Source organism: Pararge aegeria, chromosome 24 (genome assembly GCF_905163445.1).
Source record: "Pararge aegeria chromosome 24, ilParAegt1.1, whole genome shotgun sequence".
NCBI lineage: Eukaryota > Metazoa > Arthropoda > Insecta > Lepidoptera > Nymphalidae > Pararge > Pararge aegeria.
The window spans coordinates 12,704,262-12,731,114 of record NC_053203.1 but is presented as its reverse complement, the minus strand read 5'-3'; the positions used below and the strand labels follow the sequence as shown (position 1 = coordinate 12,731,114).

General features: G+C 39.6%; 2 protein-coding genes across 2 annotated transcripts in view; both read right to left on the bottom strand.

Moving 5' to 3' along the window:
- Nucleotides 1-2,752, bottom strand: part of LOC120634588 (hexokinase HKDC1-like) — a 42,522-nt gene extending 39,770 nt beyond the window's left edge. The window contains exon 1 of the mRNA XM_039905313.1: nucleotides 2,554-2,752. The gene's annotated coding sequence lies outside the window, so the exon portion shown is untranslated. The remainder of the gene's footprint in view (nucleotides 1-2,553) is intronic.
- Nucleotides 2,753-10,627: 7,875 nt separating this feature from the next.
- LOC120634655 (zinc finger protein 696-like) lies at nucleotides 10,628-25,295 on the bottom strand. The gene is made up of 10 exons (XM_039905385.1): nucleotides 25,095-25,295; nucleotides 24,920-25,023; nucleotides 23,935-24,185; nucleotides 22,787-22,932; nucleotides 17,519-17,613; nucleotides 16,883-16,964; nucleotides 16,184-16,304; nucleotides 14,508-14,607; nucleotides 12,965-13,456; nucleotides 10,628-10,749 (listed from the first exon to the last, which is right to left on the bottom strand). Exons 1-10 carry the CDS (start codon nucleotides 25,200-25,202, stop codon nucleotides 10,734-10,736), a joined length of 1,515 nt encoding a protein of 504 aa, XP_039761319.1. The 5' UTR covers nucleotides 25,203-25,295; the 3' UTR covers nucleotides 10,628-10,733.
- Between the last annotated feature and the right edge of the window lie 1,558 nt (nucleotides 25,296-26,853).

Here is a 26,853-nt window from a genome sequence, read left to right as displayed (position 1 = left end):
AGGTAGTTTAGTTAGTTACTCGTATATGCAGTAAGAATATTGCATAAACAAAATATGAACTGCATGGATTATAAAAGTACAAGTACTTTACACATGTACAAGTTGTCATATCTGACGGTTACAGTTTCATAGATAAGTAATTAATAAGATATAACTCACTCCTAGCTTCCGAAGGTAACTATACCTTCGGAAGCTAGGAGTGTGTTGTGTGATGAACACACAATCATTGACTACAATGATTGTGTGTTCATCTTTGGTTTCGTTAATTAAATAAGACGAACCACGACCGACTTTACGATAAAACTGAGGTTGTTTGTTTTTATCTGTACCCTTGCATAACATTGTGTACCGCAGGGGTCAATGCTGGGCCCGAATATTAATGTTTCGTTAAACGGTTTGCGAATGTACATGTGATTACAGAAATGAGACTCATCAATGTGCGATGTAAACATTTGCGACTCTACAGCGCGTAGGTGTGAGAGAGTGCGTAGCCAAAATAGATCTTTGACGCCAACGCAACATTTTTGATACCGAGCAACAAAACTGAAATGTTATCGTTGAATTTTCTATAGGAAGTCATTAAATTTTAGCACAAGCTGTTGCCTCAGTTATTTGTCTGTGTTAATTACGATTTTTTACAATCAATTTTTTGGCGATCGCAGTGGTAGCAGCACAGAAGATGCTGCTACCCTCTGTTATGTTGCCTTGGTCGCCTCGTACGTAACCCGTGGGAAGAGGAGGGATGGTGACGACTGTATTTTTATAAGCCGTCCCAACGCGGCTAAATCAGAAATTAAGAATTTTTATTTTTTTCTCGGGGAATATCTCGCCGAAGTCCAAGATATAAAGAAAAACGAGGCCGTTTGTACGTCACGAGGCTCTTCTCCAGTAACAATCTAACCTAAGGGCTTCGTACCAAGATACAATATGTGCCTATACTTACTTAGTGATAATAACAAAGAAAACACAATCAATAAACCCGTGTTTCTGTATGTGACATTCAACGTTTCTTATTTTTTGTTATAGCGGCAATAGAAATATCGACCCATGAATATTTCAACCCCCTACCTATAATGGTTCATGGGATACACAACATTGACGGACAGACAGACAGGAGGACGAACGGACAGTGGAGGCTTAGTAATAGAGTCCCATTTGTACCCTTCGGAAGTTCGGGTACGGAACAATAAAACGCACCTTTCGGGATCTGCAAAAGTTTGAATAACAACGAAGATATCGGACCCCCCGCAGAAGCCTCATCAAATATTAGCTAATACGAGCGATCTCATCGGAATGCTGTCCGCGTCGTCATTGAGATTATTGATGCTAATTTATTACTTTTTTACTACGCTTGTTTAGTTCATCAACATATTATGTCAGCATGTGGCCGACTCTACGCCTGTTTACTCAACAAACAACTAACGTGCACTTATCATAATAAATATTACTTCAAGAAACTTCCTAACTTTTCAATCGAACATTCAAACGATTACAGAGGAAGAGCTGCAGAAAGAGACGGCTATCTATTTAGATGTACGTAGTCAAAGCCATAATCTGTTCTAACAATTGATTGAGGAAAGCTACCAGTTCCGTGCATTTCGGATACCATTTCTGAGTCTGAAATGCACGGTGCGGTCAATAGGATAGGAAAGATTGTAAATTAAGCTCCTTAAGCTAAACCCTTATACTGCACACCAAAGAGACCTTCGGCAATGTGCCCTCTACGCTCGCTCCGAAGCCGGAGCATCCTCAGGAGATGTTGACTTTACAATGAATAATTATGTAAGTTAAGTATGAATTATTGTTATGGAATTCCGCAAAGTAACGCCTGCTTCTATCCAATATTTAAATACCTACTTTAGGATTTAAAAAAATGTTCAGCTTCTCATCAATAAAAACAAGTAAATGAACGAACATACAGACTGTTACATCTTTTTTTTTTGTGTTTCACTAAATATAGGTAGGTATAACCGCTTGCATTCTAATTTATATGTTGACTCGCAATATATGCGAAGTACTACCTTACTTTAGTAGAACCTCCTTGGCGTGTCCGCCAGCGGCGGCAGCTTGGACCTTGTTTAGCCACCAAGTTTATGGCAGTTAAAACAACAATTATAATATATATATATAAATACATATATATATAACCTCACTGTTATAGGTGTTTATACATAATGACTATGATAAAAAAATAGGTATACAGCTATTGAATTGATATGTTTGAATCTCTAATCTCAGAAACATAGTTCAACCCAATGATTTATTATGTTTTAGTCAGATATTCCGCTCACATTGTGGAAGACTCTAAAGCATAATGCTACGCATATGTATTATATTATATAGGTACATATACATATATAGGGTACAATTATTAGGAATCAAGCATATTTCAGGTTAGGTAGATATAAATTCAGGGAAATTGGAAAATAAAGCTTAGGTACTCTACCTACTTTAAAATTCGGTTTATGTAATTTAAATTTTCAGTTACTAAATCGCGCTCTAAATTTTCAGTCACTGACTTTAATTGAGTCAAGAATGCAAATAAATACTTACGTGGGTCCAAGTGTTGTTTGTCGCACAATTAATCAAAACAGACGACTGGTCGGCGAGAATGCGATTGCAGATTATGTTATGAAAACTCGAAACGCGTGCTCTTTGGAAGACGGTTGCGCGATCACTGAACTAAACTGAGAACTGAAAAACTTATGAAGCTGTGTACAGCCTGAGCCGGCCGCGGTCGAGCCAATACTGCTGATAGCCCTTGACACCCAACCGCGGTGGCCCAACATGGCCAATCGCCAATGCACCACCAATAACGGTTGGCCGAAACTGCGCTGATAAGCGGAGTTTGGAGGCCCGGCGCCGCGCCCGCGATGACTGCGCTGCCGGCGACAACACTGTGCAGTAATGCGCAGTTCGACGATAGACATAAATGTCAGAAAAAGTGTCAAAATACTGAATATTAAAACCTTAAAATAGTTTAAACTATTTTGCGATGAGCTAGCGCCACGCCGTAGGCGGGGCAGGAAGTCTTGGCGACCCACCCCCCTTACGCAGCGGTGAGCGCTGAGGTTTGAAGTTGTTGGGTTCGATTCCCGGCAGAGTAGATTTGGTAATTTATTATTTACGAATTTTGTCTGGTTTGTGTTTCTGTCTGATAGGACGCTTCGGCCGTGGATAGTTACCAACCTACCGACAAAGACTTGCCGCTAAGTGATTTTGTGTTCCGGTGGGGTGTGGATTAGGGGTTCAATATAACTGAAACAGATTAGCCCGCTACCATCTTAAACTGCGTCATCACTTATGACCGGGCGAAATTTCCGTCCAGGACCCTAATACGATTTCGTAATATTCATTTATGCAGCTAATAAACCTAAGTGGGTTTATTAAATGCATAAATAAATCTATGTAATGCGACAGACAGGCTCACTAACTACCATATTCCATAGAGTAGGTACGGTGCCTTCGAGAGCTCGTTCAGAGAGCAACTGAAAAGGTCTGCGGGTTCGTCGACATGTTGATAGTGCGGGCCGCGTGCTACAAATTGTGTTATTTTATATAGTACCTATCTAGCAGTCTATATATAAAAAAAACGATCAGATCATTTCAATATAGGCAGCCACTAAGTCCTGTAGATCGCCGTAAAAAATAGAAAAACATGGACGAAGTCGCGGACTCTTACTTAAGATATTATGTTTACTAAGCGTTTCACGTCAACTAATTGGCAACTTTAACGTCAGGCATTGTTTTGGTTCCGCAAACATAAGAGCTAACTGTTATCTCGGCGTGCTTTAGGCTGCACTTCCACGAGCGAGTATATCACGCGATATACTGGCAGTCGTCAAACTAAATGTCATCCAATAGAGTCACTCTGCAGCACAGCAATCTCGTTTTCAAGAGTTTTCACTATTTGTATACCTTAACATATGTAGATAATATTTTTTTTATAGTATCCTATTAAAAACCGTCGTATACTGTCTTACGCTTAAAATAGGTGAGAAGAAATCTGCAATGTGTTTACCTTGATAAGAATAACTTAATAACTTGGACAATATCTGACTGAATATTATCATATGGAAATTGCATAATTTTAGGAAAATTTCAATAAGCCATTTATGTTTTTATATTATAACAGACTTGATAAAGTCATTCCACAAAATAAAACAATAAACACGAGATAAACTTTGTGGCTTGGAATAATAAATAATATTATGACTATTTACAGAGTTCATTCTGAAACTAAATCTTCGAGATAACAGTCACGGAGCAAAATTACTATGATTAATGAATAATGTAGAGTAGTTTGAAGCACAAAATATATAATTACTAGTACCTTCAGATTTCCAAGGAGGTCGTAAAAAATATGACCGAACTAAAACAAGTCTGACTTCAACTTTGAAGTAGTATCGTCACGACCCGTCATTGCTTGGGATAAGGGCAAAAATATACACAGAAGGTTCATTTTAAGACTGTCCATCAGATAACTACTTCGACTGCACGACGCCAAGGTCGTAGCCACCTCTCTCATAGGAGAGAAGGTTTAAGAGCATAGACCTCTTCATGCCTCCCATGTATGATCATTGAAGGTGCATAAATAAAGATAACGATTGTTTCAAAATTCATTTATTAAAGATAAACAGCCTGTGATGCATTCCTCGGGCGCCGCTCATTGGCCACCATCGCTTCAGCGAGTCGCTCGCGCAATTGGTGAATGCCACCAGTGAGATGTATGTCGAGCCTTTGAAATATGAAGTCGTTGTGATGATATTACATCTACACCTTTTTCTCATTGTTCTTTTCTTCTCGCAAGTGCAATCCCTCAAGGTAATCACTAATTTCATCGAGAGATATTCCTCAAAATTGTGTAATACTTATGACAGTAATTGAATCAAATACTTAACTAAATACCTCCAGTTTTTGATATGTTCCAGTTTTTGGGATGTTTTCATCGATCAATCGTCAGTAGTCTTGACGTAGAATTTACGTAACGTAGTCGGTCTACGTGTGAGTGAGTGTCGTTCGATTTCAAATTCATCAATTGTGCATGGGATCTTCTTTTATATAAGGACATTCAAATTAGCAAGAAAAAAAATGTCAGATCGATATGTTAAATAGCTATAATGTCAGTTGTGACTGTAAGTATAAGGAATAAACGTTTACTTCTTGAGACTTTAAAAACCTTTCCAGTTTTCTAATCTTAACTCAGTCCGCGGAAACTAATTTCATCACCATTTTCTAGATTCTAACTGGTGCAGCTCCCATTTACGATGTTATTCAAGGTTAACCAAATTACTTAAAAGACAGGGCGACGATTGATTTCAAGATGTAAGTAGGTAAGTGTTATTTAAAATCCAACCTCTAGAGGTAAATCATCTCACTGACTGCATCGACAACACAATTTTCGCCACTTTATAGATTTATAGTTGCATAAGCGACAGTTCTGTTACACGAGCGACCGAGCTAGTTCTCAATTTGTGGTTCAAACTTCCCGCGAAAACCAGCCGGACAGTAAGTATCCCATGAGCGGGCCGCCTCACATTTACAATATTTGAACTTATATCATTTAACTTACTTGTTTTATTAACTAATGTAAAAATCATTGAACGTATACTGCTATATCATATAGTAGTAGAGAATTCCACGCTCCGTTTCTGCATCCCCATTCTAGCACTGAACACTTAAGTATGTGATTAGCATTTGGCCAACTCGTATAAAGCTATTGTCCATTCGAATTTGGCTGAGCCCCTAGTGAAACTTACTGTCAAATTCGTATGGAAGAGTTGTCGAATTTTGACGTTTGATAATTCATTTAAATAATTGATAGACGCAGCCGTTACTTTTCGGAATTCCAGGATATACATGAACATTTGCTATGCTCCGCGAAGAGCAGGAAAATTACTCTCTGGCTCTGGAATCCGTTGTGCAAATTACACCGTACCGATTCTCCTGCTTTTCACGGATAATAGTAGATTAGGCTGCATATTCACGCATCCAAATAAGATTACATTAAGGTTAACGTTAATTTACATGCTAACTCGCACTAAGGCCACATGCGTAACAACATTCTGGGATTTTAGCTCCTGCTGCTTCTGGCGATATTGTAAGCCAACGCGCGCTTACACCTTGAACCACTGCTTTCCATCAAGCTGAAATTAAAGGCGGGATTGCATCGCTTGTTTGTTTAGTCGTTACTAATGCAAAGAAGCCACGAAACTTGACAAGATTTGGTTAACAGATAGATTGATTTTTGACAGCTGATTAATGATATTTTTAACCCCAGAAACCCGAGTAAATTCTGTAATAATTTGTTAAACTTATTGTTTATATATTTATGGGTCGTAATAGAAAAGTGTTTTAATATACTATGCCCTATATTAATATAGTAGCGTGCTCAGCCGGTGTAGTGTACAAGTGAATGGGCAATGATTTGGACAATAATTAATTCTATCACCCAGAGTCAGCACAATAAATACAAACAAAACAATTATATCACAAATTGAGGCACTTGTTTTACCTACTTCACAATATTTCATTATTACTCAATCTTATATTCTCTTCTGAACTACAGTGTCATTAGTCCAAGATTTGCGCTCACAACGACCCTTTTTTTTTTAATATTGTCACACTCAAAGCTAAATGACCTAATCACCTAATATTCCTATCTTCACTTCTGAAGTTTATTTTAAAGTTGCATTGGCTTGAAATAACTTGTTATACTAAGCTTTCGACAGTTACACTATTGTTTGTTCTAAACCCTCATCACAGCTAGAAATTGCTTTATCTCCACCGTTTAAAATTCATCATTCAGTGTCATTGCAGCCCAACGCTAGCGTTGCGTCCACATTGTTTGAAAAAATGGTCTCGGCCAAATTATGTTTGGGCCGCACTTTTTATGCCTTAACGACGTTGTTTTTTTTTTTGCGTTGTACTCTTATCACACAAAAACACGTGCGATTGGCCACGTTTCCAAACAAGAACTGGTAACGTTTACGTTACAAAATGTTGTTAAAAGAAGCAGGAAAACTGTATAAATTTAACTCCGTGGTGCGTCTCTTTAGATGCGATACCAACACGACGATTGCGAGCGCAAATCTCTTACGATCGACACAAAGGCTAAATTATAGTAAATGTCAGGACGTACGACACACAGTAAGCGCTTGCACGGAGAGGTGTCACAACGCAGGGTTGTGCGACGAGCTCTGTCACCGCGTGCGCTTCTCTCACCGCTACACTTAAGTTAACATCTTGAACTAGTCTCGGTGCTTAAATCTAAAACCCGTATACGCAAACATTATTATGCTAGTAAGTCAGAACTTTCTATATTGAAATAGGCTAAAAGCTATTCCTAGCGCATAGTTTAGTCAGATTATGGAAAGATAACGTAATATGAGCCCATATTTCGCCAACTTATAATAACTACTTTCTGGGATTTATATAGGTATGTCGAACACGCACAAGCGAGCGCAAGACGATGGATACTACTGGATTGACTGACAGGTGGATTACCGCAGAAATAAATAATCTGAAATAATAAGTAAGTACAGGTAAGTTCTTTAAGAACCATGTACGTTTAAAAGGCGCAAATATTTCAGAAAAAAAGGGGAATTATGGTATGCATGGACACAAGACAATACCCCGGTTTTATTCCCTCGGCTTGCATACACAGAGACATTACCTGACAGAGGTATACAATTTACGTGTCTTCTGCAAAAGCACGCCAATTTAACCCCCGTTATATATACAAATAATTCACTTTTATAATATTTCCACGTCCGCCAATGCACGGAGAGTTAATAAAGATGTAGGAGAACCTAAAATGGTTTCCTTTCCCCGGGGATAAAAATGTCTCCTCCATCTATAGATGCTGGCCGCGCTGTATATCTATGATATTGTGAACCCCACATGTGGGTACATCGGTACGAGCTTGCGTCTACGTTGGAAATGCAGTCTGATTGTTCGTACCAAATAAGCACATTCCAGGAACCCGTCATTTTAAGGTATGGACGACTCAAATTGCGTGACATTTCCAAAAAGTGGTTGTCTAAAACTGTACCTTTGGATAACTTCTGTGACTTCTTGTAATGTTTGTGAATATGGATGTTACTTAACTTATACGAGTACATAAACATACTTATGTATAAAATATAACACTCAGTTCGTAATTTATATCGAATTATAAGCGCATACACTATTAGGAACACTGTTAAGATCGTATTCGCTAGTTTTAATCGAACTGGTTGTCTAAAATATGTTTAGATATTTACACTTTGAACCGCGTGTCAAGCAGACAACCGTGGAGAAAAAAAAACCTTAGAATCTATGGGGAGTAAAGGCGGAAACGTAATTAAAACGTTTTGCGCTTACGGACAACAGACTCGAATGCGCAGCAGGTTTATGTAAGAACGTTTATAAGTATGCTTCCACCTTGACTATATTATATAGGTGTGTAATAAGCTGAAGAATTTAGTTTTTTGTTTGCTTGTTTAAACGCGCTAGTTCCTGGGAAAATGGGTCGCATTCTTTCTTCCTTTCGATATTGTTTTTGGGGAAGGTTTAACAAAGCGCAACGATCCCTAGGAACTGAGTAAAGAAAGAAGTACGAAGCGGCGAAGAGAGAATAGCGGATAAAAGTACGTAAAGTAACTTGTAATGGCTGTTTTACAATCAAAATAATTGAAAAACGAAATTGAAATTGTACGATAACAAGCCGCGAGAAGCCTAGTTTAACATATACTTAGGAAAACTGATTCAAGATTCAGAGTCACCAGATTGACAGGCTAGTGACAGTGGCAACTTTTGACAGACATCATTGATTTGTCTACTAGTTGCCGCTTGTGTCTTCAGTAGTTCAGAGTTCAGTGACACTGTCCCGTACTATCCCGAAATGTACTATATCACATTAAACCACCCCCCCCCCCCCCCCCCCCCACTATATTCAAATGTTATGATAAGTGTGCATAATAATAGGTTATGTTACAAGAAAGCTAAATTGCATTTTACTATGATCAATTGGTGCGTTTAGACGTTAGCAAAAGATGTAAAAACCCACGGTGAAAGGCTTCTCGTCAAAATTGCCAACCTCAAAGCGTCATGGCGACTGACGATTTGAGTTCTGGCAAAGTGGCCGAGTCTTACGTTACGACTCTATTCAAGATCAGTGCGAAAGTAACAAGTGCCATTAATCAGACACAGTCGAAGAAGCTTTGTCCTGAGTCGTGACTACTTCTCGTGACACTAATTATTTGGTGGTGATTTACATTGATCCAACTCCTATGAGAATATTCCACCATAGCCGACATTTACTTAAGAAAATGAATATAATGAAATTATTTATAATACCATAAACTTTAAATACCATTAACCTCAAACTTCAAAACTCCAATAAAAACTGTTCCGTATCATTTCAATAATTGAAAATAAAATGTTTTAATAATTCAAAGTTAATAATTCAAATCCAATACAAGTCTTGGTCCCCACAATTCCGACGAGAAACCCGTGTGTATTGATCATTCACCTTCATCGTTAATCAGTAAAATTCAATTCTCCACACTTGTTTCATAATGTACTATAAAATAAGATTAATTTATAATCGTTCCCTGGTATAGCGGCCAAGGTCGTCAGCAATTTAGGCGCAGCAATGTCATGTGCCTATGTGTTGTGTGTGCTGTTGCCCCGTGTCACCCACTGCTAGTACTACAGACCACGTGTAATAAACTGTTTTCTTTCTGAGTGTAACAAGTACCAATAATGCATCGAGTTACATTCGGCCTACAAGCAGACAAGATTTAATCTTGCCAGCACCTTTTTCGTAATTCGGAAGTAACGCTTATTCGTCTAGGTCTTGTTTATCATTCACAAATTTAGTAGCAATAATGGCTGACCTCTTTAGTACTAATGCCACCTCTATGCGTAAAATTCTTCACTTTAAACTTTAATAATCGATTCTAGTTGTATTCTTTGGTTTTTTATGTATTGTTCACATTTGTATGTTAATAACTCTTTTATATATTTATTTAATCAAAATAACCTAATTGTTTTATATTAAATCCAAAACCGTATTTCAAAATCATATATTTATATAATCATTGTGGCCTTGGAAGTTAAGTTAAACTATTTAAAAATAAATATTTATTGTAACGCTGTTGATTACGAATAAATATGATCAAACTTTTAGTTTTAGTTGGAAAATATTTAGTCCATTTTTCTTCCTTATTATTTCTTTTAATTATGTATTAGTTGTAAGCACTCAGTGTTGGTCATCCCTATCGTTATGTTCCTATTTATAAAACATATAACTTCTATTCCCACGTGAGCTCTTTTTCTTCCTTTTACTTAAGTTCTTTACTTGCTCTAAATGTGCTCACTCGTTCTTCTATCTTCTGTATCAGTAGTAAGTTATAACATGAAATAGCTCGAGCTAATCGACACAATTCTACACATTGTTCTGCATCCTTGTGCAGAAAATCTCAGTTACGCCTATGCGTATACGGTTAATTGGGACAATGTCACCTGAACGTTGTCGCAACAATCTCAGTCTATTTCGGTTAGTGTCGGCTAGTCGTACAGTTAAATTATAACTTCTATCTTCTATCTAAAACACTTAATTCCTTAAACACTTAATATTTATTATTTTATTCACATTAGAGGAGCTGCTGTATTCCAGGAATCCATTTGTGACAAGTGACGATGATGTGGCCCGATGATATGGGAGGTGACGTCATGGCCACACGCTGTTACCGCGAACTGAGCCTGAAATCATTTATAAGTCAAACATTTAATAATCGTTTATTTAATTGTTGTTTGAAGTGATAGCGTCCCGGCATCGAAACCCCGGCGGGAGTCATTTGGTCATTTAAAATTTCTGTTTTTTTCTGTCTGGTTTTGGGGACGGACGTGTCGCTAAACGATTAAGCGTTCGGGTACGATGACATAAAAACCGATCAGGGCATTATCTTAGACTGGAACATATTTACCAGCAGGTGAGATTGCAGTCAAGATCTAACTTGTAAATTAATTAAAGCACAATCGTTCAACTAGCAAGCAGCATCGAGCCTAAACCCAGTTGAGCACGTCAACTATAGCAGTAGTGCTGGCCACTTCCAGACGAATCCACGGTTGTAGCTTACAGTCGTACAACATATCTAAGACTGACAAGTGTAGTGCGTACTGAGACTTTCCTCGCAATTTACCTTGTGTCAAAACGAGATGGATTTATAGTCCAATATCCCAGAGCCACCAGACGTCACGTATTTTCTGGCCAAGGAAATGTGGATGATTGAGCAGTGTTAGTATGTACTAAGAACGCATGTCTACCTGCCGGCTTGCTTAGACGGCCAATTTTCGGGTATCAGGTAATGAAGGTACATAAAAACATTACTTACCTCACGTAAATTCTCCAAACTGAATTTTACATATGTTTTAGGCAAGATCCTTAAAAATAAGTCGCTTATGTTCCAAGACACTTTCAGTCGGCCATATTGCATTGCATACGCTTCAAAGCTCCCAAAATAATTACTTGACTTCACGTAAATTCTGATGATCCATTTTTATAAATGTCCATCAAACAACTATTTCTAGTAAGTCTCTAACGTTGTAAGTCGATTGTTTATAGCCACTTTTTTTAATTAATGTTTTGTTTTACAAAGATTAAATTGTTATAAATATATTGCGAAGCTACTGCAAGTATAGCATAGGCAGCTGAGCTAAGTTTACCCGCTAATGTCTCTATATGGGCACCCCACTGAAGCTTACAATCAAAGGTCACCCCAAGAAAAACTGTGGAATTCTATATATATATATCATCATTTATATACACTAAAAATACAAAGGGACCAGAAATTGAGCCCTGTTGGACACCCATTAAGACAGGCGAACCCTGCGACTATATATACTTTATGCATACCCTTTGCGTTCTATCCCTGAGGTAAGAGGCAATCAAATCAAGTGCAAAGTTATTAAATCCATAATGGCTTAGTTTTATATTTGCGGTACGATAGATGATATCCAGCATATACTAGTGGAATGTAGCGGATACAATTTGGAGCGACTAGATGTTAACAGATTTGACGTGGGTGCTCTAACGAGCCGTGCTGTTGTTGAGATATTTTTGCGTAGGCAGCAATAACAGATTTTATCTGTTACATTTCCCTTATATTAATATAATTATTAGGTTTTTTGTTTCCTAGTTACTTAAGGGATAATGGGGCTGGCATATCCGTGTTGGATAAAAGTCCCAAATAAATAAAGATTTAAAAAAAAAAACTATGTTTTTAACTTTAGAAAGATCACAAAATACACCAATAGCATTCTGTGAATGTAGCATCAGTGCTACAACAGATGCGGGTGCGGGTGCGGGTAAAGGCATACTGATATGGGTGAATAAGGTTATTAAGATCAAAATGTTCTAAAAGTTGGTTAAGTATAATTTTTTAAAATAGATTTGGAAAAATATCCATATCAACACAATCATTAAAAATTCTGGCTAAATATGGGGCAATGACGTCAATCTATCACTATCACTATCACAGACATACCCCATAGATCACCTGTCTTTTTCAATTTTAATAATTCAATTTTTTTTATAATATCTGATGCAGATATATGTTTAAAATTAAATAAAACATTGCAATTTTTAACATTGTCTCTTAATAAAGTATGAACAGCTGTAGATGAGGAATTTAGAGAATCTGTTGTCAAAACAGGAACATTCTGAAAGAAGTTACTTACGTTAACAATTAACTCGTAGTCCATATCGCGGGACTTAATGTTTCCTGATTCGTTATTAACAATTTCCCAGGAAAAAATGGAGCTTCGGAATTTACGTGAAGTTAAGTAATTATTTTGGGGGCTTTAAAGCGTCTGCAAAGCAATATGGCCGACAATCGTCTACATTTCCTTCGTCAGAAAATACGTGACGTCTGGTGGCGAGGCCGGATATCCGGGGTGGAGCGCGCGGCGTGCGTACCTGTGCGCGGGCGCGGGCGGCGCGGCGCACGCGCTCTTGAGGTGCATGGACAGCAGGCCCTTGGCCACGAAGGCGCGGCCGCACGCGGCGCACGCGTAGGGCCGCGCGCCGCTGTGGTAGCGCTCGTGGATGACGAGCGTGGAGCGCTGCGAGAAGGCCTTGCCGCAGTGCGCGCACACGTGCGGCTTCTCGCCCGAGTGCACGCGCTCGTGCAGCGTGAGGTTGCACTTCTTGACGAAGCCCTTGCCGCACGTGGCGCACTCGTGCGGCTTGTAGCCCGAGTGGATGCGCAGGTGGAACTTCAGGTGCTCCCACGACGACAGCGCCTTGCCGCACACGCTGCACAGGAAGTTGCGCTCGCCCGAGTGCACGCGCAGGTGGCGGCGCAGCGAGTTGGCGTGCGCGAACGTGCGCTGGCACACGCCGCAGCGCAGGCGCAGCGCGCGCGCCGCCGCCTCGGGGTGCGCGCGCGTGCGGTGCGCCAGCAGCGACCTGCGGGCACAGCGCGCTGCAACGGGCGTCTCGCGAGACGCGACGCCTCGGCGGCACTCACCGCATGTGCGCGAAGCCCTCGGGGCAACGGGCGTCTCGCGAGACGCGACGCCTCGGCGGCACTCACCGCATGTGCGCGAAGCCCTCGGGGCAACGGGCGTCTCGCGAGACGCGACGCCTCGGCGGCACTCACCGCATGTGCGCGAAGCCCTCGGGGCAACGGGCGTCTCGCGAGACGCGACGCCTCGGCGGCACTCACCGCATGTGCGCGAAGCCCTCGGGGCAACGGGCGTCTCGCGAGACGCGACGCCTCGGCGGCACTCACCGCATGTGCGCGAAGCCCTCGGGGCAACGGGCGTCTCGCGAGACGCGACGCCTCGGCGGCACTCACCGCATGTGCGCGAAGCCCTCGGGGCAACGGGCGTCTCGCGAGACGCGACGCCTCGGCGGCACTCACCGCATGTGCGCGAAGCCCTCGGGGCAACGGGCGTCTCGCGAGACGCGACGCCTCGGCGGCACTCACCGCATGTGCGCGAAGCCCTCGGGGCAACGGGCGTCTCGCGAGACGCGACGCCTCGGCGGCACTCACCGCATGTGCGCGAAGCCCTCGGGGCAACGGGCGTCTCGCGAGACGCGACGCCTCGGCGGCACTCACCGCATGTGCGCGAAGCCCTCGGGGCAACGGGCGTCTCGCGAGACGCGACGCCTCGGCGGCACTCACCGCATGTGCGCGAAGCCCTCGGGGCAACGGGCGTCTCGCGAGACGCGACGCCTCGGCGGCACTCACCGCATGTGCGCGAAGCCCTCGGGGCAACGGGCGTCTCGCGAGACGCGACGCCTCGGCGGCACTCACCGCATGTGCGCGAAGCCCTCGGGGCAACGGGCGTCTCGCGAGACGCGACGCCTCGGCGGCACTCACCGCATGTGCGCGAAGCCCTCGGGGCAACGGGCGTCTCGCGAGACGCGACGCCTCGGCGGCACTCACCGCATGTGCGCGAAGCCCTCGGGGCAACGGGCGTCTCGCGAGACGCGACGCCTCGGCGGCACTCACCGCATGTGCGCGAAGCCCTCGGGGCACACGTCGCACGCGAAGCGCCGCGCCGCGCCCGCCGCCTCGTCCGCGCGCAGCTCCTGCGCCGAGTGCGACAGCCCTGCGACGACGGTTTTAACATGGAATACTCGGCACGCTCGGAAAACGAGCGCCTATTATACGTATCTGTGCGAAATACAACGAGTTATCACCGCTTATCGGCGAGTTGATCTTTTTGACAAATTAATTTAACACGACGCTTTGTCAATGCTGTGTACTTGTAATTGACTTGCATATCAATCCACGTGTTTGTGTGTGTGCTAAATTTAAGAACATGTAATATGCATGTTGTTAGTGTTCTTAATAAATAAGTAAATAATTAAATAAACATCACAATAAAATGGATCCTATTTGCATTGTAAGAAAGCTAAATTTGCTCACAATTCGGTCGGGCTTTTGACGTTTGTAAAATAAATCACGAGTACCGAGTGTACGACTCTTAAGACGAGCTACATTAGGACCATTGTACTTTGACGAAGCAGAATTTAATTATTCGAAAACGACTGCTCGATTGCAAGAGAGTAAATCTTGTACTAAGGGTACTTGGGCCGCTAGTCGCTTAAAACGTCGTTTTTAATTACAATTTATTTGACCTTGAAGCCATCAGGATTATGATTCTTAAGCGTTATTAATGAACTAATATGTTTGCGTGTTTTAATATTTTATGTTAATTTTCAAAAAAATTGCACCTATTCATACTTTCAGTTTTTTTTCCTGAGTGTGCTCAGTTATTGACTTTTGTTGAAAGACAAAGAATATTTAGAATAAAATTAGTAATTCCAAATTCAATTATGATATTATATAAATAAATATACATAATACTAGCTGTTGCCGCGTTTATTACTGTTTGTTACAAATCCAGTGGGAACTGTCTGTTTCCCTGGGATAAAAAGTAGCCTACGTAACTCTTCGTCCTTCCAACGTACATTAATGGCATTATAATATTAATTAGGAAGTTAGGATTAATTATATTACTAATAAACAATATTATATTTAAACTTAATTGATTATCTCTATCACATAAAAATTTGTTATAATTTAACTTTTATTTTGTTATTATGAGCCGAGCATATATTGGAAAAGAACTCTTCATCTGGGTGCCTACTGAAAATCAATATTGCAGTATTCCTCGGAAGGATCCTACTGCCACGGCGCTAAATTGTTAATGTGTGTTTTTTCTATCTTCTTTATTTTAATTACTTCTACGTTGCTTTGAGAATAATTGTGAAGACTATTATAACTATTATTGTTGACATACTACTGTTTCAAGGTAGCGAGGGCGGGGGAGGAGCTCAATGTGTACTTTTACTACATTACTATATTCTTAACAAAATCTTTGCAGGTTTAATTAGAGTGGAATTTAATTTTCACTGAAAATTGTTAATTTTGGGAAAGAGCAACTGCAGAGTTTCTTTCCGGATCTTTTCGTCGGTAGAACAGATTTCACTCAATTGGCATTGTTATGTTTCCTGATTTTTCCAGATATCGCGATAAAAATAGATATGTTGAAATTGATGTGACCAAAAGTGAGAACACATCCAACACTTCAGCAAATGAACTGAACGTTTGCAACGCTGTGATCGACTGTCAGTGGCGTGCACTCCATACGTGCACAAAAGCACTGCGTGCGGGCTCACCGTGCTTGAGGACCAGCAGCGGGTCGCGGAAGGCGCGGCCGCACACGGCGCAGTGGTAGGGCCGCGCGTCGCGCGCGAAGTGGCGCCGCCAGTGCTCCGCCCACTGCGGCGCCGGCACCACCTGCGTCACTCCCACTTGTGGACTTAAGGCGTAGTAGTGATCCCACCACCGATTCGGAAAGCATTTCTCTTTTTCAAAATTATTAATTATTTTACAGTTCCTAATGTTCAAATTTTGTTATCTTTGTATTAAACGTAAGCTTATAGAAAATGGACTCCTAGTATAGTATAAAGGACTACGTAATCGATAAAAAGCTTGGGTGTGAATTATTGCTCTAATCACGTTGCTCTTCTAATAAATTTAAATGACAAGGTATGATGATGATAACAATAAAAAAAAACATTCGGTTAAGTTTGTTGTGGGCTTCTTCTTAGAGCGGGACGAGTTTGGAACCCTCGTAGCTTCAGTTTTAAGTTTACGAATATGGTTATCGCCATCATCTCACTACCGTGTACTTCTCATGTAATGTACGCATCAAAAGTGCCACCGATGGGCTTAAAAGATATTTTAACCACGATTTGTTAAATGTGTTTTACGAACTCGCACTCATGGTTATGAGTGCGAGTTTGTAAAACACATTGCTGTCACTCGTGAACGGCATGCGAGGCGGCGCCGGTCAGCGCGTGCGGGCAGCGTACCTTCTGGCAGCGCAGGCAGCGCGGCGGCTCGCCCAGCGCGGGCGGCGGCGTCGGCTCGGCCGCGTGCGTGCGCGCGTGCGTCCTGCGGACACACTGCACGCTGTACGCTGTACGCTGTACGCTGTACGCTGTACGCTGTACGCTGTACACTGTACGCTGTACACGCTTGCAAACTAGAAACTTGAGCAGGCACAAAATTACTTCAAATTAAAGTCAACCGAGAGTGAAATATCAAAGGTGCATTGGAAGGCATGCTTTGTTACATGAGACGGATGATATAAGAGAGAGAAAGAGAGCGGGGTATATGGGTAACAAAAATCGCACAGTATTGAGATTCTCTCTCAGTACAATGCGGTCATCAGTCTAAGGGAGTCCACTGCTCTCAGCTAAACATAAATCTTTTTCAACAGCTCCATACCCGGTCCTCCCCGGTCCAGCCTTCGTCATTCCCCCCCCCCCCCCCCCCCTTCTTTTTATTTTGCTATATTTATAAATATACTACGGCAATAATATGCTAAATTGCCATGTAGCTCCAAATCAAGTGTCGCTTGTGTCGCAGATAGACACCGACACACTGAAAAACGTTCGTGTCCGTCACACGGAGTGTCGCAGCAGTGTCCACTGGTACGCACTCACTGGTAGTGCAGCAGCAGCAGCGCGCGCGAGCCGCACTGCGCGAAGCACACGCAGCAGCACAGCGCGCGCGCCTCGCCCGCGCCGCCCGCCGCGCCCTGCAACCCGCCGGAGATTTATTTATTTATTTATTTAAGGGACAATCAACACGTTACAACAACAACTCTTAAAAACTAAACAAAAAATGAAATAACATATAAATGTAATATTGTAGACCCACTTAAAGACTGCCACAACTTGCAAATAAAAACTATATTGTTAGTTAGAAGGAGAAAAAACGATTAAGAGAGACATAAGCTAGCTAAACTAACACAAAAAAGAGTAAAGGAAAAAAAAAATAATAATAATAACTAAGTTTAAACAGTACCACCGTATTGCGATAGGAAGTGATCCTTTAGTTTTTTTTTAAATATAGGAAGACTATCCCCTATTATGTCTATGTCAAGCACTTTATTAATGCTGTTATACAAAGTTAACAACCTATTAATAGGCGCTGAGACCCCCAGATTTGTTTTCGAGACGGCAGCTTTAAAAGGCATATAATTTTTTACACGACTGAACGGCCTTGGGATTCTGACAGAAACTTTGTAAAGTAGATCAGACGCATCTAGGGCATTATTAAAAAGTCTATATAAAAAACAAAGGTCCAATAGTTTTCTACGATCAGATAGAGTTAATAACTTATAGTGCCGCAGTCTGGAAAAGTAGCTAGAATTAATATTACATAACTTATCACCAAAACTTACATAATGCAGGAAGCGCTTTTGGATTCGTTCAATTCTCATAGAGTGAACATTATAATGAGGATTCCAAGCAACTGAACCATACTCAAGGAGACTCCTTGAAAGAGCGTTAAATAACAATATTTTGGTGTTCGAATTCCGAAAGTCTTTGGAGCTACGCTTAATGAACCCAGTGATTTTTGATGCTCTTTTACATATATTATCAATATGAGGAATGAAACTGAGTTTATGGTCGATGGTGATCCCTAAATCTCTAACACAATTTACATTTTGAACATCATGGCCATTTATACTGTACACGAATTGAAAAGGATGAACTTTTCTATGAAACGAAACACTATAGCATTTTTTATGATTTAGATCCATTTTGTTAGCGATGCACCACTGAGTTAAACAATTTAGATCATCCTGCAATAAGTAGGAGTCATTAAAAGAGTTGATCACTCTAAACGCTTTCAAGTCATCAGCGTAAAGCAAAACTTCAGAGTTAAAACAATGTATTATGTCATTGATGAATATATTAAAAAGCACCGGACCCAGGATGGATCCCTGGGGCACTCCTGAGCGAGCTATATAAGAAACAGAGGATTCAAAGCCTCCCAAAACTACTGTCGTATGTCTATCTCTTAGGTAAGAATCAAACCAGTTAAGAATATTTCCGATAAAACCATAATATTTAAGCTTGTTAATAAGAAGTTCGTGGTCGACTAGGTCGAACGCTTTTGAGAAGTCTGTATATAGTCCATCTACTTGTATATTTCTATCAACATGACATGATATATTATCAATATAAGTAACAAGATTCGATGATGTAGATCTATGTTTATAGAAGCCATGCTGTCTTGTAGTTAAAATAGACTTCATGTGCCAGTTAATGTGAGGGCAAACAAGTGACTCAAAAATTTTAGAAAATATAGGCAGCTTAGAAATTGGCCGATACTTTGTGATATCCCTTCTATCTCCATCTTTAAAGACAGGTACTATAAGACCGACTTTCCATATCTTAGGAAAAATCCCCTCAAATAGCGATCTGTTAAATATGATAGTAAGGGGAATCGCAAGAATCTTAGCACAGTTTTTGATAAAAATAGGAGGAACTTGATCAGCTCCGGCCCCTTTATTTATATCAATATTTAAGAGCATTTTTTTGACATCTTCTACTGAGAAAATTAAGTTATCCAAGACACCAACAGAATTCTGTATATTATCAGATATCTTATTAGAAAAGGCCGAAACATTTGAGTTACCTGAAGCAGACGTGTTGTAAACACTGGAGAAATGATTAACAAATTGGTTACATATACTGACGCCATCAGTAAAAGTATGATTATTATAAACCATAGATGCAGGGAAATCACACTTATTATTGCGTCGCTGCTTCAGATAACTCCAAAAATACTTTGTATTGGACTTTAAACTAGCTTCCACCCTATCAATATATTTTTTATAACAAGAACTTATAAGTATCTCACACCTAGATCTCAGCAACTTGAACTCGATTTCATCAAGCGGATTACCAAATTTTCTAAATCGAATTCTATATTTATCCTTTTCCTCGACTCGTTCGATGAGGTTTCTAGTATACCAATAAGGATATTTTTTGTTTTTAATAGGTTTCAATGGTATACGTGTTTTAACAATATCCTTAATTACAGAATAAAAACAGGACACCATGTCATTTACGTTCAAACTGTCAGAGAAAACTTGGGTCCAAGATATTTTTTCAAGGTCTCGATTTACCAAATTATAATCAGCTGAAAAGAAATCTTGTATTTTGTACTTATTAGAGGTGACTAATTCTTCGATTACCAAGTCTAAGGAAATTTCTAAAGGAGGATGGTATTTATCCACCTTACATAAACAAATCGAACTATAAGAAATTTGAATGTTACCTACACTGCTGAGAACCAGATCTAAGATTTTATTAAATGAGTTACGAACACCGTTAAATTGCAACAAATTGTTTTCAGACATAAAATCTATAAGACATGTACCTATATGAGAGTTGTAGTTTTCAGGCAATAGATTGCCTTGGAATGGTTGCCAATTTATCGCAGATATATTAAAGTCACCAAGAATTAAAGTGCGCTCTTGTTTCAGCACTGCAGCAGATGCTTGATCAGTAAATCTTTCTAGTACATCAAATCTAATTGGGGACGGCAGATACACAGTACATAGTGATAAGATTTGAGATACAGATCCAGACTTATATACTATATTAATCCATAGACATTCAGAAGTACCTTCCCACTCAAACATTCTATAACATTTATGTTTTTTCTGCACAGCAATCATAACACCCCCTCCTTCTTGTTTTAAGTTTGACTCAGTGGTTTCACGATCCCGACGGAATAGTTGATACCTTTCATCGATAATTTCATTATCGTATATATTGGAATTTAACCAGGTCTCAGTAAAAGCTATTACATCGTAATCAGAGTTTAAAATTGAGAAGTAAACATCAGAATACTTTGTCTTTATACCTCGTACATTTTGATAATAGATTCGTAACGACGACATTTTGAAAGATATATCATTATGTAAACAAGCAATAAAAAGTTTCACGAAAAATTACCAAACTATACTAAATTATACTAAAGTATGAAAAATGTCTGCATTTTTTATATAAACAACATCACTCGATATATTTTTCCTCATGAAAATATTTCCGTTCCGAGACCAGACAAATTGCCACTGATTTTCCTTTTTAAACTTTCTAGCCTGAGCATGAAGAGCCTTCGCCTCGGGGCTTAGATGTTCCATGATAAAAACGCCATACTTTTCGCCTGCGAGCCCTAGGTGCGAAGTATTAAGTTTATCCTCCTTGGATTTATTTTTATTGAATTTAATTATACTAGCGTAAAACTGGTCTCTTGTAATGGGGCTGAAAAACTTCACCAAAACAGTTCTAGGACGAGGGGAGTCTTTATTGAGTTTCGCTATCCGGGTACATTTCGAAATCTGGCCTTCTTTAATGGGGTTCCCCGTTATTTTGCCAATCTGTTCGACCATATTTACCAAGTTTTCATTCCTATGTTCCGGTACGCAATGTATCTCTAAATTACAAGCTCTTGACTCCCTTTCGAAAAGGTACAACCTACTATGAAGATTCCTCACATCGGTACGTAGATCCTCGTTTACTTTTTTCAGGAGATGCATGTCATTCTTGGCTTCATCTAATTCGTGTTTTATCTCGTCATATTTTGATGAAAAAAAGTCAAGAGACTCCTGCATGATGTTAAATGTAATTAGTAGGCAGTGCTTTTGTGTCCTCGTGAAGTGCACGCCGATGAGCGGTTATCTCGCTGTTAATGGCATACGCGCTACATAATTCAACCCACTGAAGCATTTTTAGCCTTCATAGTCTCTGCTGCTTCGGTGGTCCTTCACCGGTAAAGCGAGTGATAGATTACTAAAACGCACGTAACTCCGAAAAGTTAGCGGTACGTGCCGGGGAAGCCGAGGCCGTATTCACTTGTCTACCACCGCTGGCATCCGATCGTAATCGGCATAATATAAAGCTGAAGGATTTCTTTATTTGTTTGTTCACTTGACATCGATAATCTCAGGAACTACTGGTCCCATTAAAATTATTCCAGTGTTAAATAGCACTCGAGGCGCGCGGTAAGCTGTATATCGTCACGCTAACACGAATAGGAATATAGCACTCGTAAGCGGTTATAGTTTCGATAAAATTATATACAACAAAGTTGTTCCACTTTATAAGTTCTAAAGAATAGGCGGCAACAGCATATGCCTATTTGATTGATTTGTAAACGGAACAAGTCTACAAGTTATAAATGAGACTTCCATGCACATTGCACTGCTTAAAAAAGTGATATTTAATTACTTAAGAACATGAGCACCTCAACACGGACATAACTTAGTGCTTGCCAGGGATTAAACTTGGACCATAAAGCAATGATGAGGTCCCAACCACTTGGCTGTATCTATATCTCAATAAGTTCAAAGTTTATATAAAACGTAAGCTTACAGAAAAATCCTATTATAATATTAAGGATTATTTAAACGATAAAAAAGCTTGGGTGTGAATTGCTCTAGCTTCATAGCTTAATATAAATTTACTGGAAGATGGTAATAACAAAAAAATAAATTTACCCGGCTAAGTTTGTTGTGGGCTCTTCTTAGACCAGGATGCGTTTGGAACCCTCGTAGCTTTAGATTTAAGTTGGCGAACGAAGTTATCACCATCCCGTTACAATTATGTAAACAAATATGTATGAACGCTTCATAAGTGCCTGTGATAGGCCTACATGAATAAAGAAATTTTGAATTTTGAATTTGAATTTGCTATATCACTGCTTCAAGTGGCATTAGCATAAATTACACTACAATTTTATACCTGTCTGTAAATTTAGACTCCCCAGCCCACCATATGAGATTAGCACAACATGTCTTCAGTATGGCAACTAAAAATATGATCTTCAGTAAAATGTTGTGGGTTTGCCTTAGTTTACAAACATACAATAGCAACCATCAGCTAGTTTTATTATAACAATTACATTACCTTCACTCCCAAGTCCCAATTAACATGTTTTTCTTTCTTCTTCCCCCTCCCCCTCTTGGCCTCTTGAACCTCTCCATTAATTGGGCTGAGCTTCCTATTTCCCTTCTTCTTTTTAATCTCAATGAGCAATTCGTCTTCGCTATTGGCTGAAAACGAGAAAAAAAATATTTAAGTAATAAATTATTAAAGGCAGATTTTAAAAAACCTAAAATATTATCTACTAAGAAATATCATTTCAGCCTGCTGACGTCCACTGCTGAACATACGCCTTTCCCAAGAAGCGCCACCGCACCCCTTCCTCAGTCTCCCTCACCCACCCACTCCCTGTCACTCTCCTCATGTAGTCCATGTCCGTCGTGCTGGAAGACAACACAGACTCCGATTGCTTGTTCGTGGTCTCCACTCTAGAACTTTTCTGATCAAATGGCCATCGCACCTACGACAAGCCTGGCCTGACCATTGCCTATCAGGCTCACTTGGCGACCTGGGCGGCCTGCTGTGCTTCTGGAGTGAGATCGGCTGGCTGGAGTTACCCAGCGAGGACCCGTACCAGTGGCACTACGTACAACAGGAGGTTCCGGCCGACCAAGTACGGAAACAGAGAAAGAAGAAGAAGAAGAGCTATCAGGGTGACAACACTTCCCATTGTGGGAGACCTTGCCCCGGAGTGGGCTGGTAATGGGTTGATATGATAAACAGCTAGTATTATATAAAGGAATGTTATTAAGTACTTGCTGTAAATAGACAAATGGAACTACAATAAATTTTGAGAATGAGAAGAGATGTTCATCATTGTCATCAAACATAGCTGTGAACTTTCTCTATACAATGTATCATGAAGCACACACAAAGACTTGAGACTGGGGGATTAAAAAGTAATTACCTTTGATATTTATGCATGCTTACATTATGCTTTACAGCAAAACCAATCTTGTTGATATTTTGTATAGAGACACCTTGAATCTGGATAGATATACAACTTTTATTATCCCAGGAAAACAGACGTTCTGCAGCATTTTTATTGAAATGAAACAAATGCCTGCATGCCAAGTGTCAAGGGCAACAGCCAGTTATAGGTATATCAATTGTTGATAAGTGCAAGTGGATTTTCCCTACTAATTAATTAAGTAAATGAATAAACTAGTAACCTGATGGTACATCCTGTGAAGCAAAATCATCTGAATCATAATTCTCTTTCTTGATAACACTGGGTGAAATGGCCGCACTGGGTGGGCACTCAGGCTCCTGTTTGACATCTCTAGCTATAAGACTCTCAGTTTGTGTGCTCTTTTCATGAAGATGGGCGAGCGTTGGTGAGGGCAATTCCAGGTCTTGTTTGATGACTGTCAGATCCACTGACTGGTTTATTGGAATATTTGCTAGTATTAGTGCCTTTAATCTGAAAATAACAAAAAAAAACTTTTCTAAACTCAAGAAAAACAAATTTCATTGCATTGTATGACTCACATAATTACATCAACTCCAACATTATGGCTATTAAGACTTAGCAGCCTATCAGGAATAACTTGCCAAAACCAAGATTTGCAAGTTGGTATTCAAGTTTGAAGAAGTCAAGTTGTGCTGACAACACATAGCATGAGATAAGGTTAACAAGAAGAGCTTATTTTGCTTTAGAAATTAAAGTAATATTATTAGATATGACTGACTCATCAGGTGAAGCAATATTTTATTTTATAGAGCAGGCTAACACCATCAGGTAATATTTAAAACATCATCAAATTCACAACATCTGCTTATTTTTTGGTTAGTAAACCTTATGCTTGATATTCATGTGTGTATAGCAGACCAAGAGCAACAAACCAATTTCCATTTGTTTGCATACAATTTCAATACTTGGCATAATTATACCTCATTAATAATTAAAATACATAAAATTATCTAAATTTAACACAAATGTTTTATCTGTTTTTCAAAAATAAATTAGTCGCTAATCAGACCAAACTTATGTAAATTTTACCAAAAATTACCTACTTTAACTAATAATTACTATGATAAGACTGGCACTTAAACACTGAGTGTCAAAGTTTGTTGTTGTTATGAATGAACTGCTCTAAAAATATGTAGGTAATAAATTATGATACTTGAAATACAAGTAAAAGCGCGAATCGGTACCTGTTTTGAACTTCGATAGTTTCATTGCAAAACTGGTAAAAATCGTTCACTTTGCAGCTGCATCGGTCGCAAATCTTCTGAGGGAGCTGGTCGTCCCTAAAAACCTACCGAAGGCAAATCAATTAAACGAAAAATCTAACAATTAATTTATGTTTTGAATACTAATTCTCCTTACCTTAATTGGCAAATAAAGTGACATTTTTATAAACAAGGCATTCTCGTCATCAAAGATGTAGTTATTGACAAACTTTGAGGAACAGCAGAGACGACAAATACCATCCATTTTCTAAAAAAAGTATTCACAAGAAATAAGAATAAGTTTAAAATTGTCCATCCACGATGTTTATTCTCTGTCTAGTGTCTACAAAAAGTGACAGTTCAGCCATTTGTCAAATTGAATAATGGCCTTCTGAGTTCTGTGGCTAATGTTGCCAGCTATTCGTTGCACCATGTAGACATTATGAGAGACCTAAACTTGAATACAAATATATAACTCTATGCATATGTAGCTGTTTTACCAGACTAGAGAGTGGGTGGAGAAGGCAGGCGCGACAGGGGCCTGCGCCAAACTTTTGATTAATGAACACGACGTTTGTAAAGTTAACTTACTCCAGTTAAATTGCAAATATTCAAAACATTGTAAACTTGACTTTGGCGTTTAGCGATCTTTATTCCATTTTTAGATTTAAAATTTCTGATGTCGTAATATTTTCAGTGGTAGGTAGGTACATATGCATATGACTCGCTACCCATATACCTCCTACTCTGTTTAATGAATGCTAACCCAACAAATGTGTAATGGTTACAGTCGTGCTTAATGAATATTCATCATTACGACGAACACATTACAAGTCTCGATAAACCTAGATCACGCAAAATATGTCATCTGTTGGTGACGTTAATACAATATTTTATACGTAATACTAAGAAATCTCTATACAGGTACTGTGAAATAATAAGTAAACAAACACAAGTGTATTAACTAATATGCTCACTACTAGGCTATATATATTTAGTATACAAATACATTGTAGGATGATAAAAAAAAACATTGGGCAAAATTTTAATGAATTTTTTTTTTAATTCACGGAAACAATGTTAAAATTATAGGTCAGAATCATTCGCAGTGAAGTATTTCATTCTTTTATTCTGGCTTTTAAAACAAATGATTATTACTTATTATATATATTATAAATATAAATGCTTCTAATAACTAATACTCACGCACGGAACAATAAATCTTGTAGGTATACTTTTACACGTCTGGTGTTTACGTGGTAGGTACACATTCGTAAACTTGGTCTTCAAAAAAAATGTATAGCTAGAGTTTTAGGTTGGGAACTCTTTTAGTTTACCTGCCAATTTCATGAGATTTTTGAAATAATTAAACTCCATTGTTTCTATATCAATTCAAAGCACAAAAAGGGTAGCATTTAGTCACAAATGCTTTTCCAGTTAAATAAAGTATAGATTGTACATAAATGACAGCCCGAAGTTTGGATAAAGCTGTATTTGGACTTTTGAAATCCCAAGTAATGTAAAATCCGCAGGAGCATAGCAAATCACCGAAATATTTGGATGATTGATGGTCATGGGAGAATATCTGTAAGAATGGGTATGACAGCAGAATGGTCCTAAGGTTGCCAAACTTGTCATGAGAACCGTGGCCGTAGGAGAGGATTGTAGAGCAAGTACCAAGTCCTAAATAAGTGTAAAATGAAGAGTCCTCTTTGAGGACTGACGATACAATGGCCAGTGAGAAGTGGCTAGTTATTAATTCCGAGGAGTTTTAGGGTTGGATCTGGTGAAACATTTTTAATCGCTTGTACATACTAATAAGATAGCAAATTGATAGTAGCAAAATAAGTAAAAATTAGGTAGTTCTTATAATAGTAATAACTATATTTTAGATCGGCATACCGTAACTTCCTGAA

Bases quoted from the DNA above. Each gene is read 5' to 3' on its own strand.
- LOC120634655 (XM_039905385.1), bottom strand. From the start codon at position 25,202: ATGGATGGTATTTGTCGTCTCTGCTGTTCCTCAAAGTTTGTCAATAAC. The intron at 25,024-25,094 runs GTAAGGAGAATT...TGCCTTCGGTAG, and splicing joins CACTTTATTTGCCAATTAAG to GTTTTTAGGGACGACCAGCT. The intron at 22,933-23,934 runs GTTACTAGTTTA...TCTCGTTTTCAG, and splicing joins TTCACAGGATGTACCATCAG to CCAATAGCGAAGACGAATTG.